Below are 13,382 nucleotides of genomic sequence, written 5' to 3'. Positions count from 1 at the left end.
ATTTTTGCTTCCTTTACGGCAGACGTGTGGAATGCTCTGTGGCCTCAAATATTTTTGCCTGTTTACTCATGAATCCTTGACACCTTATCGGGGGTGTCCTGAAAGGAGTTGTTATTAATAGCGGAGTCAGGCCGGGTAGAATTACTGTATGACCAGTTTGGTAGCCTCTCTGTATGACGGGGGAGAGATTTTCCTCCAAACAACTTTAGCAGAGCCTTGCCTTTTCCCGGACTTGCTGTATCTTGGGTGTGTGGAGATAACTGCCTTTGGATCTTCCTGTAAAATGAGATTCTTGCAGGTTTTACAGTTTGTTTTTTAAATCACTATGTCTCCAATGAAAAACGAATCTAAAGGATTAGCCACGTCCTCAGATGAACCAAATCAGAAGACTCTGCCTCCCTTCTCTGCTGGGAATGTCTGCCTCCAGAGCCGGATGGCAGGTTTCCAGAGTTTAGAAGGAAAAAAAATGTCTGGGAAATGGAGTCACCATCAGGCCCCTGGCTCTGGTTACATGAAGCACCTAAACATGATCAAACCAGACATCCACTAGACTAGAAGTCAAATTTCTGGTCATATTCCAAGATATCCACAATATTTTCCGACCCACAGCACATTATAAGTTGAGATTCAATACCTGAGCTAAGCGAAAATTTGTGTCCCGTACTGTCAACTGCGAAACCATCACTGCGTTGAAGTCATGCACAACAGCTCATTAGAACAGTGAAAAAAGGGTGAAGTGTGTTCGAGCTTTGTTTCAAGCTAAATGAGAAAAAAATGACTTTTTAATAAACACATCTACAGTATATTGAGGTGTACATGAATAAATTAATACTTGGTTTAACTACTGAACTACATCAGATTTCAGATTGGTGGTCAGCAATCTAGTGATTAGCATGCAATTACTGATTAGCATGGAGCAGTATACTATTAGAGATTTTGAAGAATTTCTCATCTATCCATTTTCTAGCTCCTTTTTCCATTCAAGGTCATGTGGGAGTCAGGGGCTATACCACCAAGCAAAGGACGCAAGGCATGGTACATCCTGGAAAGAACACCAGTCCATTGCAGGGCAGACACATAGGCACACTAGGGCCAGTTCTCCCATTTTATCTCTTGGTTATTGAATCTCTGCAACTGGTAGTTAGATCGTAAAGCTTTATGAGTCAAAGGTCTTGTTTACTTTTAAGTATGTTTTATGTTTTTATTTCATTCAGAGTTTGCAGCTCTCCCAGAAAGGATCATTGCAATGGTCTTCTCATAAATTGATTTATCATATCATAAAACTACTGTGTAGATCTTTGGGTAATGTCCAATGAAGCAATGTTCTCCAAAACAATGAATTCTAGTTTCCTTCTAAAGATTAACACTTGAGGAAGGATAACCTGATGAATTAGTTTTGTGCATGATAAAAATCATTTTTGAACAGTGTTCAACTTGATACAGTACTGTGACTTCCATGTGGTAAATTGAATTAATCAATGTGGGCACACACACAGATTCAGGCAGTATTTACCTGTAAAGTAATCTGGTTTTGGACAGTGGCAGGAATCCTTTCTGTCCAGAGAAACCCTAAGCAGACACAAAGAGAAGATGCACGCTCCACACAATGCTCCTGTGTCCACAATCGAACCCTGGACCTAAGAGGTATAAGGCTGCAGCATTAAGTGCTACCCTCACATATATCAAGCTTCATTAAAAATTGAATGAATGTACAGTATTTATGGTTCCAGACAGCACTGACACAAGGAGTTACACTTATATTGGTTATTCAGCTCCTCGTATCAGGAAAACAAGTTAAAAAATATTTTAGTGGTTGCTTTAACTTGCTTTTTTGCAACATAATGTTGTTTTGAAGGGGAAAAAAAATGTCCCATCCACATTGTGGTCAGCCCACTGCTTTTTCTCACATCCCACTTTTCTGGAGTTCAGCTGAGCCCAGGTGAAGCTCCATTAGCTCATGACCCAAAAAAGAAACCCAAAGCTGGTCAGCAGCCACAAATCCCAGAACACCAAGACTCTCAGCACTGGTTTTCCATGCCAGAAACCAGTGTTCTCTGATGGACAGGTTAGGTGTCAGTGGAACAAGGTGCTGGCAGGCGGACTGAAGTCTCAATACAATCCGAGCGCCAGAAAATGTGTACAAAGGACCGGTCCCTTGAGGGTTTTAAAAATGACTATGCAGGTACCAGAGAGCACTCAGATGCTTACTCAAAACAAGTTGGTTTAAAAGGAGAGCTAGGCTGTCTCTCTGACCACAGCAGGCTGAACATCAGCATTCTCCACAACACCAGGCAAGTGAGGAGTGTGCTTGCTAAATGATGTGATCTGATGACCCTGATGTCATATGCAACCCACTCCTCCCTTCCTGGAAAAAGCCAGGATCACAGAGGAATCCATTAAGAGAATAAAACTGCAAACTGAGCAAGAGTGTCCTGGGAATGATATATGGCCCAAATGGCTGACAATATCTTTTTAGGGGTGATAAACACCAAACATCTAACTTGCTATGAGAAGAGCTTATTCGGTGCTGCCTGCAAACCTCTGGCATTTGCTTATCATCATTAAGATCACACTACAATAATAGAGTCAGGCTGTGTTCTTGCCAGAAACTCTCCATCAGATTTCACTGAAAGCAGCTTATCATAATCATATCAGCCTAGTTTTTCTCTGGAGCCGATGTCAGGCCCCTGGTAAAGAAAAACTCAAATGTGGGTCGTATATAAGTGGTACTACAGCTGAAGAGACAGCAGCTGTCAGGAGGATTTTTGCTAGCGTCAGTCCTATTCTCTCTGCTAGAGGAAGACAGCAGGAGAAAAGTGGTCGAGGTGCTGCTCTTCCAAGCATCCAAAACCAAGACTTGGATTAAACCAAAACTGTGACTGACCTGTCAATCATTCACCTACCCATTCTGTCCTATTCAGGGTCGCGGGAGGACCTATCCCAGCAAACAGCGGGTGCAAGGCAGGAAACACAGACACGCACACTGGCCAATTTTCCCAGAAGCCAATTAACCAACCAGCATGCCTTTGGACTAGGAGGAAACCACAGCACCCAGAGAAAGCACAGGAAGAGCATTCAAACTCCATGCAGATAGCACTCCAGGAATTGAACCCAAGTGAGTCAGCAATGCTAACTACTGTGATACTGTGCCTCCCACCTGACAATCATGAACTCTGAATACCCCTGCCAAACAGAAAGTCATCACAAATGCTAGTTTTGCAGCCAACAACCCAATTACCTTTCTATTAGGAATACATGCTTTTTACATGTATAACATTTTACAAACATTACATGCGTTTGAGTACTTTCACTACGTAGCGTGACTTAAATAAAAAGCAATGGGTTTAAAAAAAAAAAGTGTTGAATGAACAATATTACTCTACTACCTCTGGTCTCAGATCCACCAGTGCTTTCATAGGATAAGCATCTCTAACTTCCTTTCTCTACAGGAGTGCATCAGACCTGGATCCATGATGCAATCTGGCACATCACTTCTTCAAAGACAATTATTTTCAGATTTCTAAATCAACAAAGCAGAGCTCCGGTGAGCAAGACAGCAACTCAAAATGCAGGATTGAAACCAGCGCCGTAGAAGTGATCCATTAGCAAGAATATTTAAAACTTCCTGAAAACAAGAAAATAGGTTGCTTAGGAATTATCGGGATTAAATCACAAGAAATCCTGACACCCAGCTCTTGGTGTCTCCCACCATCAAGACAGATGAATCAGGAGCCAAAGAACACCACGGGCTCAGGTTTCAACGCTTTATTTCTATTCTTTTCTTTAGTCAGCATGAAAACACTTAGGAAAATAGTGTTTTTCTCCATAAATCAAAATCAAAACACCAGAGGTTGTACTTGGCCTAGGTGAGACCGTGACTGGGCTTTAGCAAGATAAATGGTCATCCTGAGGCAAAAAGCCTTCGAAAAGGCTGCTCCCAGGAGGATCAAGTCCAGGCCGGGACCACGTGAATCTCCCACTGAGAAACGGCGATCGGAAAGGCTTGTTAGGTGCTGCAACGTCAGCAGATATTCCTGGTGTTCCATTTTGATTTGGTTGATGTTGCTGGATCCGTCCATCCTTCAGAGTTTTTACTGTCCGTGGGCTGTTCCTCATTTTCCCATTCCTAGTCCATGAAAACTGAAGCGGAGCCAGGCGTGCCAAGAGCCATCAGTCCGAGGCTGCGAAGGTAAGATCTCACTTGCAGTGCCAAGAGCACATTTTCCAATCAGGTCAGGGCTTGCTGATGCTGTGTAAAGTGAAAAGGATCCAATAGTTTTGCTTCTATACTACCAAAGCAAAAGACCCAAAAGGTCAGTAAATGTACATACATTCATGTCACATTAATTGCCATTTGGTCCATAACTTATATGATACACTATTTGGACTGTTAATTTCCATTCTTTTGTTTTGAGTGACCGCAACAGTGCTGTTACACTATGGTATGAGCACTAAAGACACTGTTCTATAAACTCAGATTCCTAATGGTTTTGCAGAAAACCCAAGTATCTGATCTTTAGAGCTTTCTGCACAAACAGGAAGAATCTATAAATGTTGAAGATCTCTTTGCTGTTGAGAATAAAATTGCAATACCGTGCATGTATTTAAAGTAAAGCATCAATTGGGAACTAATAAGCAAATTGCAGATTCTTTGTTTAGTTCTTAAGGGTGTTTTTTCCATTTTGGGAAAAGATTTTCTTTTTCTTTCATTTGGATTTTGAGTTAAGTGCTTAAGGACAATCTTGGGAGTCTTTGCAACCATTTGCATCAGAAATGGTTCTTCTACTGTACAGATCCAGCAACAAAAACTACGCTCTCATCTGCAGCCCTGTTGTCTGTGCAGGGGCAAAAATGCAACCTTATTCTGCTCACAGGATGTGGCTTTGTTTGCTCTGTTATAGCTATTTAAATAGGGCACAAACTGGAAACTGTTTGACCCAAGGAAGGTGAATTTCTCTACAATGAGAAAAAGTCCATCAGGTCTCACTAGTTCCTTAATTTACATCAAAATAAACTGAAAGGCAGATGAATATGATCCAAGATCTTGGCACAGAGTCAGAAACCTTATATTAGGACGGACAGTGTATGTCCTCTGGATTTGTTTGGAATTCGTAGCCGTTTCACTCACTGAGATGAGTGATTCAAAACACCATGCAGTACCATCAGTGTTCGTGAAGGAGCAGACTATTGAAAATGAAGAAATCTTGTCCTTAAATACACACCCTCTCAAGTCAAAAAGGGGGTTCGCCTGGAATATCTCCAAATGAGACAGAACAGGAGGCTGAGTTAAACTATGATCAAGTGCTGGGCCGTCTCCTGCTGAGGGCGTCTGTGCGATTCCCACAAACCGTTGGGAGCCGGTGCCCTTCGTCAGCAGTTCGCCGGGAGGAGGCGCCTGGCCCTCTGGCTGCGGTGGACCTTGGTGTGCTTGGACAGGTGGTCACTCCGGGCAAACTTCTTCTCGCACATGGGACACTGGTACGGCTTCACCCCGGAGTGGGAGCGCCGGTGCCGGGACAGTTCGTCGGAGCGGGAGAACCTGCGCGTGAGAAATTCAAAGTGCTGAAGTTTCAGAAACGGCGCAGCCCCCCCTCAGGCCCTGACATTGACACCACAATTAATTTATTCTGAGAAATCTTGTCTATTCTGGGAGATTTAATATGTTAATATGTTAAATAATGTTGAAAGAACTGTTTTTAGCATGGACTGAGTATATATACTGTAGTGCTGTGACCTGTGCATTCTCCAGTCTAATACAATATTCTTTTAGCCAACATAACATCTCCATCGAGGCTACATACTGCATGATTCTGTAATGACTAAAATAATCTCTTGATATTCTTTAAATGTTAATGTTTCACAAGACTGCAGGTACATAAGCATTAGGTATGATAACCCATACTATAAGCTCTAAGCGATTCTAAATGTGTCCCTCAAGGTCCTGTCCTGGGTCCTCTACCGTTTTCTCTCTGCACCAGCTCTCTTGGTCCACTCATCCTGTCCCTTTGCTTTTTGTATCTTTTTCATACTGCTCCTACTCCTACTGATGTTCATATATATACAGCACTATTATACATAGCTACAGTACCCCAACTCTGCAATTAGCTTCATTTTGCTCCCATTTCTCTGCCTCTCTCAGAGCTGGCTCCTCCTGGAAGAACCACCATAATCTTAGACTCAAGCTCTTGAAGCCCGACTCCTTTTTTTCCCTTGCTCTCCCTCTGGTGGAGCTCTCTAGCTCTTTACCTCTTGGCTCCACCTCTCCATCCTCCTCTGTTCTTCTGACAAGAACCTCTGTGTCACTTTTTTCCCCTCCCTCTCCTGCTCTCAACACACTCCTCTTCTGTCTGTTCTCTAGCAACACCCACAGAATCCTCGCTTTCCTTACCACCTCCCAGGTGAACACAAGGAAAACACAAGAGGCACTGGGAGTCCGAGACACACAGCAGAAGCAGGCAAACTCCACAGAGAGGCAACCCAGTTCAGAACTGAACTCAGGACTCAAGAACTATGAGACAACAGCACTAAATGCCACACTCCTTAGTTATTAATTAATAGCTCCTACTCGTTGTCAACAAGGTATACCATCCAAATAATGTTTTAATTTGTATATTATTTTATTAGTGGCATTTATGCAGTTCAGCCAGCTTATATTCTAGTACCTGCCCAATTGTAGAGGCATCTCTATAAACATAAATAATAATGGAATATGTAGCCTGTATATAAGTTCTTGAGGAACTAATTCAAACTATGCATACCCAATCAGTGGGTCTCCACTGTCCTTTAAAACCAGTGTTGTTTCATTTGAGGGATCTGAAAATCTACTGGGTTTTACCATTCCATAAATTAGCAGGAACACCTAAATCTGCATACGAGCGACATCTCTTGCTGAAGGCATGTCTACGCTGCGAGGGAGTAAGAATGAGACAAGAACATTTTTATTCATTTCCTCTCTACAGCGGTCTTCTGTTTCTTGCGTTTTACTTCCTTCATGCTCTGTGTTCACTGAGTTTTATTCTCTTACTGTAGAAAAAATTGAAAAATATGAAAATCTCTTTACAGGTCCTGTCTTTCCAGCCTTTCCTGTTAGGGCCTTTTCACTGAAACATACCATCGCCTAGTAATATCAATCACGACTGCAAATCGCCTAGTGATGACATGTTGGCTAGGGCTGTTCCCTCACAGCCAAAGTCCTGTGTTTGATTCTGGCCTGAAAAATGTTCTATTTGGAGTATGCATGTTCCTAAGTAGAGGTTTTACAGGTTATCCAGGTTTCTCTCACAGACTGGATAAATGGCATCTCTAAATTGTCCCCCACATGCACATGGAGGTAAGTATGCAAGATCACCAGAATGTATCTATTCTGTCATCTATTTCTGCAGGCTCCCTGTGGCAGTGTATTGGGTTAAACAAACAGTTACTGACAGTGGACAGATGAAAAGAAGAGTTGATTTTTTAAAATCAGTTATTAAGAATGACAAACCTTAACAAGGTCCTATTGTTAGCAACTCAGTGACCAATCAGGTGTCTCTGCGAGTGTGGAATGCGTATTAATCTCCAGAGAGACTGCAGAAGGCTCATATATCAAATGAGCACTGTTATACATAGCTACCCCCAAGTCTGTAATTAGCTTTAGAAAAAGCGTCAGCTTAACATGTAATCAGTACTAGAATACTAGAGAAGGGGTTCATACCTGTTTGTACAGAGGTGGTGCAGAGCAAAGGGGGTTAAACTGAACTATATGGCATAAACCTATGACTTTCCCTAGCAAGAATGAAGGGGTACTGAGAGTCCCAGACAGACAGCAGAAGCAGGCATTCCTAGGTGTCAAGACATTAGCTGGTGAAGTTCAGGGGTCAGGTTAGTGTAGCCGAAAGATAACCAAATACCTCTTCCCCTTCTCCTCCTTAAGAAGTAAAGGCTTCTTAGGAATTCAGGTCAACGAGCAATGTTGTATAAAAGACACAAAGTCTGGAGTCTCTAGTAACTGTGTAGCCTGTGTAAAACCTTCAGGTTTGGAGTAGTAATCTCTCCAAGTGAGGCTTGGAGGCGGAAAGCTGGTTAAGCTGCGTCTACAATAGCCCCAGTGAATACAGCTGAACGTCTGTCATATCCCCGTGTCCCCAGAGCTATCTTCTCCACTGTGGTACGCTCTTAGTCCGTGGGCGCGGCCAAGAGCCACTCACCTCCAGCCGCAGTCCGGCCAGCTGCACATGTAGGGCTTCTCCCCGGTGTGTCTCCTGTAGTGGGCCTTCAGGTGGCTGCTCTTGGTGTACATCTTCTCACAGCCCGGGTGCGTGCACTTGTGAACCCGCAGCACCTCGGATGGCGCCTTGGCCGCGCGGGCGGGGATGGCTTTCAGAAGGCTGGCGGCCGTGCCCACGGCCCTCACCGCAATCGGCAAGGGGGCGATCTTCACGTACTTTTGGTCCTTGGTGCTGCCGCCGCTCGCCACGGGCACCAGCGCAGCAGAAGCTGCCTGGGGCAGGAGGGCGAAGTTCTGGGCCCCCTGGATGCTCAGCACCAGGTGAGCCACACGGAGCCCCGTGGGATCAGTCTGTGAGGCCCGGGGCTCAGCTGACGGGAGGGTCAAGTGTAAAGGCTGAAGCTGAAGCAACACAGGCGCGCTCACAATCACGGGGGTGGAGGCACTGTCCGGACCGGGGCTGGACGCCGAGGGAGCGGCTACTGCCGAAGCTGCTGAAGCCCTCTGCGGTCGGCTGTCTGGCGTGTCCCCCGATGGGGCAGCTGCCGCTGGGTCACCTGTCTCCATGTCTCCTTCTTTGACCAGATCCATCTTCTCCTTCAGAAACTCCTCTATCTCCTCCAGAGTGGGAGAGAAGTCGCTGGGAAGCGTGGAGCAGAAATCGGGCATCTTGCCTTGCAGACCAGGGGAGGATGCCCCTTCCTCACTCACTGCCGAGGAGAGAAACACACCCAGCAAGCCGCTCTCCTGCGCTGGGCTTGAGCCCAGGCTCCCTGTGTCCTGGGACTCAGAGCTGGAGCATGATGCCAAACTGGCCTCCTCGCTGACATTGCACTCCGCCTCCTCACAGGCAGAGGGTGCCACTGTGCTGCCCTTGAGAGGCAAACCATAACTAGTAGACAGCAACTCTGTTGCAGAAGCCCTTGGCGTGTCAGAACTGACGGTCAACACCTGTCTTTCACTTACTGAGACCATTTGTTGCAGCAGATCAGTAGGAGAAAAGCTGCAGAGACCGGGGCCAGGTCAAAGGTCAATGCCACCAGATTGCAGGAGCCTAGCAGAATCCACACTTGACCATCAGCCTGAGGGAAAGGTAGCACAACAGGCAAAATGAATAAGTGGACTTCCATAAGATCTTTCAAAATATATCCAGCTATCCCAACAAGCAAAGGGCACAAGGCTATACACCCTGGACGGGACACCAGTCTATTGCAGGGCACACACACCAGGGCCAGTTTTCCCAACAGAACATGCAAACACCATGCAGATAGTACCCCAGTACCCTGTGCAAGGCAGGGCACACCCTGGACAGGAGGCTGTTCCATCACAGGGTGGATCACAGTTTTCCCCAGACAGCTTAATTCACTTTATGGTTAAATAGTGGGGCCTAATAAGACGACTTTCCTATTCTCACAATTTGGAAAAAGCTTTGGCCTGTTCTATCCAGCTAAGATTGTGAGGGGTAACTTCTTGAACTAAATTGCGATCACTTCATCGTAACGATAAATGGTGTGGTTGCTAACAATGACCACGAAATGAAAACACTTGTATATTTACATAACAGTGTGGAGGGGGGAAAAAGCCAGTAAGAACCCCAGACTCCCTCAAACTGTCAGCGTTTCGCGGAGAGCAGCGCCGCTGTTTCCTACAGCACACGTGTTGACACAACAAGCACTCGGGCGCGTCTGGCTTCAACCGACACCGGGTATAACGGCTGAAGTTTTTACAATGGAATCAAAAACTAATATCGGGTTTTAGCAAAACGACTGTTCACTCCTCCCGAATGACGCGTCTGAAGGGCGTCTCTGGTTCCGCAGACACGACCCTTCATTTCATTCCAGCTGGGAGCTGAGATTACGTTTCTTACCGAAATAAAACAACACAACGCGAAATAACACAACAGGCTTCTGAAAAACCATAACCACGTCACTTTAATTGATCCTTCGCTCTAGGTGAAATAAACATTTTCCGTGCTACGTGGAAAAAATAGATACATTTAGCTCATACCTCACCCTTTTAACTCCCCTTGAAAGGGACCACGGCCTTGTCACAGCCGCATTAGTGCATTCACAAGACCCAAAAAAGTATATTTAACACATGAACTGGCAAACTGTTCATGTTCAACTGTTCAACTGTTCGTCAGCCCGCCACGTAAGGCTTTTAAATTACGTGGCTGGCTGACGAAGTTATGCATGCAGTCGTCGCCTGCTTTTTCCTTTTTTTTTTACTGGAAACGTTTTAAGAACTTTTAAAAAACTGTATGTGCAATTCAGCGAGCAAGTCAATTTCACCGAGTAATGGAAATTATTTGACGCAAAATACCAGAATGGTAAGGACATACAATCCTGTTGCAGTATTAGTTTTATTAAAGGAGCTTATTGGTTTTCCAGCCTAACAGTACTTTTCTGGGTCGATATTAACAAACCGCTTGCTCACGAAAATAAGTGGGGTGGGGAAAGCGATGGTTGTTTCCGAAATCTAAATGAATATACAGCACGAAAGCGCGGCGAGTGCACAACAGTCTTCTGATCACGAAGGGCTCGTGACAGTGAATCGCACCACATGCTGCACGGAAACAAACGACAACAACTACAGCACCTCGCCTTCTGTGGCTGATGCAACAACTCAGGGAGATGAAAACAGAGTCGCTCCAAGATACAGAGCTCCTGCAGTTTTTATGAATTGCGTCTGAGTGATATCTGCGCATTCCATCGTGTTTCCTTGGCTAGATTATGTATTCGTGCGTTTAGGAATTTCCTGGAGGTGTTGACGCCATATGTGAAATTGAGAGGCAAGGCATCTGTTTCAGGGAGAAGTCACTCATTGCAATTAAAAAGTACATGAAAGATTAAACTTTCGGGGAAAAATGTTCCTGCGCTTCGGGGACGGTTTGAATCCTCAGATCGAAAAAGCAGAAGAGAGTGACGAAGACGGCGCAGAAGAGGCTCGTTTCACTAACTCCAGGGGAGTGCGGTGTGCAAAAACGCGGGGCGGGTAGCTGTCCGATAACTTGGGCGAGACAAAAGACGAACCCATGACTTGACATCTGCAGAAGCGTGTTAAAACAGCCTCAGCCCAAAGTATACGTGGAGTTTAATTTTCGCAAGCTGTTGTAGTGCGTGTTGACTTAAAAATAAAACCGTACACGCAACTTACACTTTGGGTATTAGCACGGATATTGTGTACACAGAAATACAGAAACTACTTCGAATTCATAAAGTTAACTGAGCACTTTTAAACAAGTTTTAAAAAAACAGCGTTACCTTTAACACGGTACCACGAGACATCCATATTTCCTGTAATTTCTCAATTAATGTTTCATCCGAGTACTTCGCAAATTCCGTCAGTCAAAACGACAAAAATGTTATTAAAATGCAATTATCGTCCCACGCGAGCTCGAGCCAGTCCCCTGCTACAGTTCCATGTTGGCATTCTATCCCACTGCAGGGGCCCGTCACATGACTGCACCCGGGGGCTCGGATCCCATTCCGCCACTCCCATTGGCTGGGATGCGGGGAGGCTCGCCTCGATCTTGTGACTCTCATTGGCTGCCGCTGCTAAAGAGCCCCAGCGAAGGCTTTGAGCGGCGTCATCGCATTGTTGTACTTCTCTTCGTCTCCCCCCTCCCACTTCTCTGAGCACACGTGGTGCTCGAAGTTTTCTGTCTTAGTGGGGGAGCAATCGGATATCTCGTCTGGCACACGACGAGATCGAGCCACATTGCTCGCATTGACAAGACATAAACAATGCGTTCATCACCGAGTGCGACAGATCCCCCGCGGGACTGAAAGACATTTTCACTTTAATAACTGTATCCGAATGGGAGTGAACACGGTTTCACAATCGCAATGGCTTCTGTGGGTTTCCTTAAACACCTGTTTTACCTGTCCAACGACCGTCACCCCGAGCACAAGAAAATATGGCGAAACTAAGAAAGGCAGGCTCCTGCGTTGTTCCTGTCTTAGCTCATCATCCTCCTGTCCTTGCAGTAACCGTGACCGGTTCTGTGTCTTTCCTGTAGGAAGTGGTTCTGCAGCGCTGGTCCTTCTGTGTTGCTTTTACATAATGACAATAACTGAACCGTGGTGGCTTAGTGAGTCAAGGTGAAGGAGATTTCAAGCCACTCACTGCTACCCTGCAGTGCTCTGCATGAAACAGCTAGGCCAAAAGAAATTTTGACTTCTTTCAAGAAGTTGGTGGGAGTATTGAGGTGTTAAAATGCTCAAAAAGCATAGACTTAAGGAAGTATGAATTAAGCGCAATGTGTCTCCTGCCCAGGATGACCCACATTGCTCGAGTGACCCACCTTCTGATTCTCTCCAGTCCTCACAGGAAATGCAGGCAAGAAACGTGTGTTTGGACCCCTATTGTCTGATCTCAGTCAGGCAGCCGAGGGACAAGGTGCCCCCCTGGTGTACACAGCTGTGTGTGTTTACACCCTGCAGAAAGAAGTCCCACAAAACAACACAGACAACTGTGTCAAAGGACTGGCTGAGGTCACATTCGCATGCTTTTTATTTTCAGCTGATTTGTTTAGTGAAAAAAAAATACATCTAGGCCCAGCACCTCTCCTATTCATATCTTTCACTACTATTCACAAGTGCTAAAGACTCCTGATTGATGAGGTAACAGCACCTGTCAGCTGTTTTTTCCTACTTTATTTCTAGCGCCTGTAGAACTGCTGCATTATTGATGACATACTTCTAGCAGTGCAGAATGAATTCATAGATCCTTTCTAACGATGTCCTAAACTATGGGGACCTGTTCCAACACCGATGAGCAGTTAACTGACCACATACATCTGGGACATCAGGGCAGAATCTTGCAATCATCAATTGGAGTCTATCCCAGAAAGCAACTAGAGCAAGGCAGGCTACACCCTGGACAGGACACCATCACAGGGCTGACAGACACACACACTCACACCAGGCCAAGTTTTCCAGAAGCCAATTAACCTTCCAGCATGTCTTTGGACTGTAGAAGGAAACTGGAGCACCCACACAAATACTGTGCACAGATAGCACCCCAGAGATTGAGCCCAGGGCTCCAGTGCCATGAGGCAGCAATGTTAACCACTGAGCTATTAGACTCAAGAAGGACTTTATTCAGTGTTTATCATACATATAAATCATCCATAACTTCAGTGTAAGAATATGGAAAATGTGCACCTGGACAT

At 45.2% G+C, this 13,382-nt stretch overlaps 2 protein-coding genes across 4 annotated transcripts in view; both read right to left on the bottom strand.

Moving 5' to 3' along the window:
• The window catches only part of elk4 (ETS transcription factor ELK4), a 31,991-nt gene extending 20,390 nt beyond the window's left edge, over nucleotides 1–11,601 (bottom strand). Inside the window, exon 1 of the mRNA XM_088640356.1 lies at nucleotides 11,470–11,601. The gene's annotated coding sequence lies outside the window, so the exon portion shown is untranslated. The remainder of the gene's footprint in view (nucleotides 1–11,469) is intronic.
• Nucleotides 3,751–11,610, bottom strand: LOC148658770 (Krueppel-like factor 15). 3 transcript variants are annotated; one of them, XR_015940164.1, is made up of 4 exons: nucleotides 11,470–11,610; nucleotides 8,187–9,288; nucleotides 5,223–5,539; nucleotides 3,751–4,249 (listed from the first exon to the last, which is right to left on the bottom strand). XR_015940164.1 is itself a non-coding variant. In XM_088640360.1 (4 exons), the coding sequence occupies exons 2-3, from the start codon at nucleotides 9,179–9,181 to the stop codon at nucleotides 5,371–5,373; spliced, it is 1,164 nt and encodes a 387-aa protein (XP_088496486.1). In that variant the 5' UTR covers nucleotides 9,182–9,288; nucleotides 11,470–11,610; the 3' UTR covers nucleotides 3,751–4,249; nucleotides 5,349–5,370. The 3 variants fall into 3 exon arrangements, 2 of the variants coding, with proteins under 2 accessions (XP_088496486.1, XP_088496485.1); XM_088640360.1 differs by having other exon boundaries at nucleotides 5,349–5,539; XM_088640359.1 differs by having other exon boundaries at nucleotides 3,751–5,539.
• Nucleotides 11,611–13,382: the final 1,772 nt, after the last annotated feature.

The sequence above is a fragment of the Lepisosteus platostomus genome, chromosome 7 (assembly GCF_059453375.1).
Source record: "Lepisosteus platostomus isolate fLepPlt1 chromosome 7, fLepPlt1.hap1, whole genome shotgun sequence".
Classification (NCBI taxonomy): domain Eukaryota; kingdom Metazoa; phylum Chordata; class Actinopteri; order Semionotiformes; family Lepisosteidae; genus Lepisosteus; species Lepisosteus platostomus.
The sequence above is the reverse complement of the archived record's forward strand: the minus strand, read 5'-3'. Positions and strand labels throughout refer to the sequence as shown.

Excerpts from the sequence above, each read along its gene's own strand:
- LOC148658770 (XM_088640359.1), bottom strand. The coding sequence starts at position 9,181 with ATGGTCTCAGTAAGTGAAAGACAGGTGTTGACCGTCAGTTCTGACACG. Across the intron at positions 5,540-8,186 it reads TGGCCGGACTGCGGCTGGAG|GTTCTCCCGCTCCGACGAAC; the intron begins GTGAGTGGCTCT and ends TCTCACGCGCAG.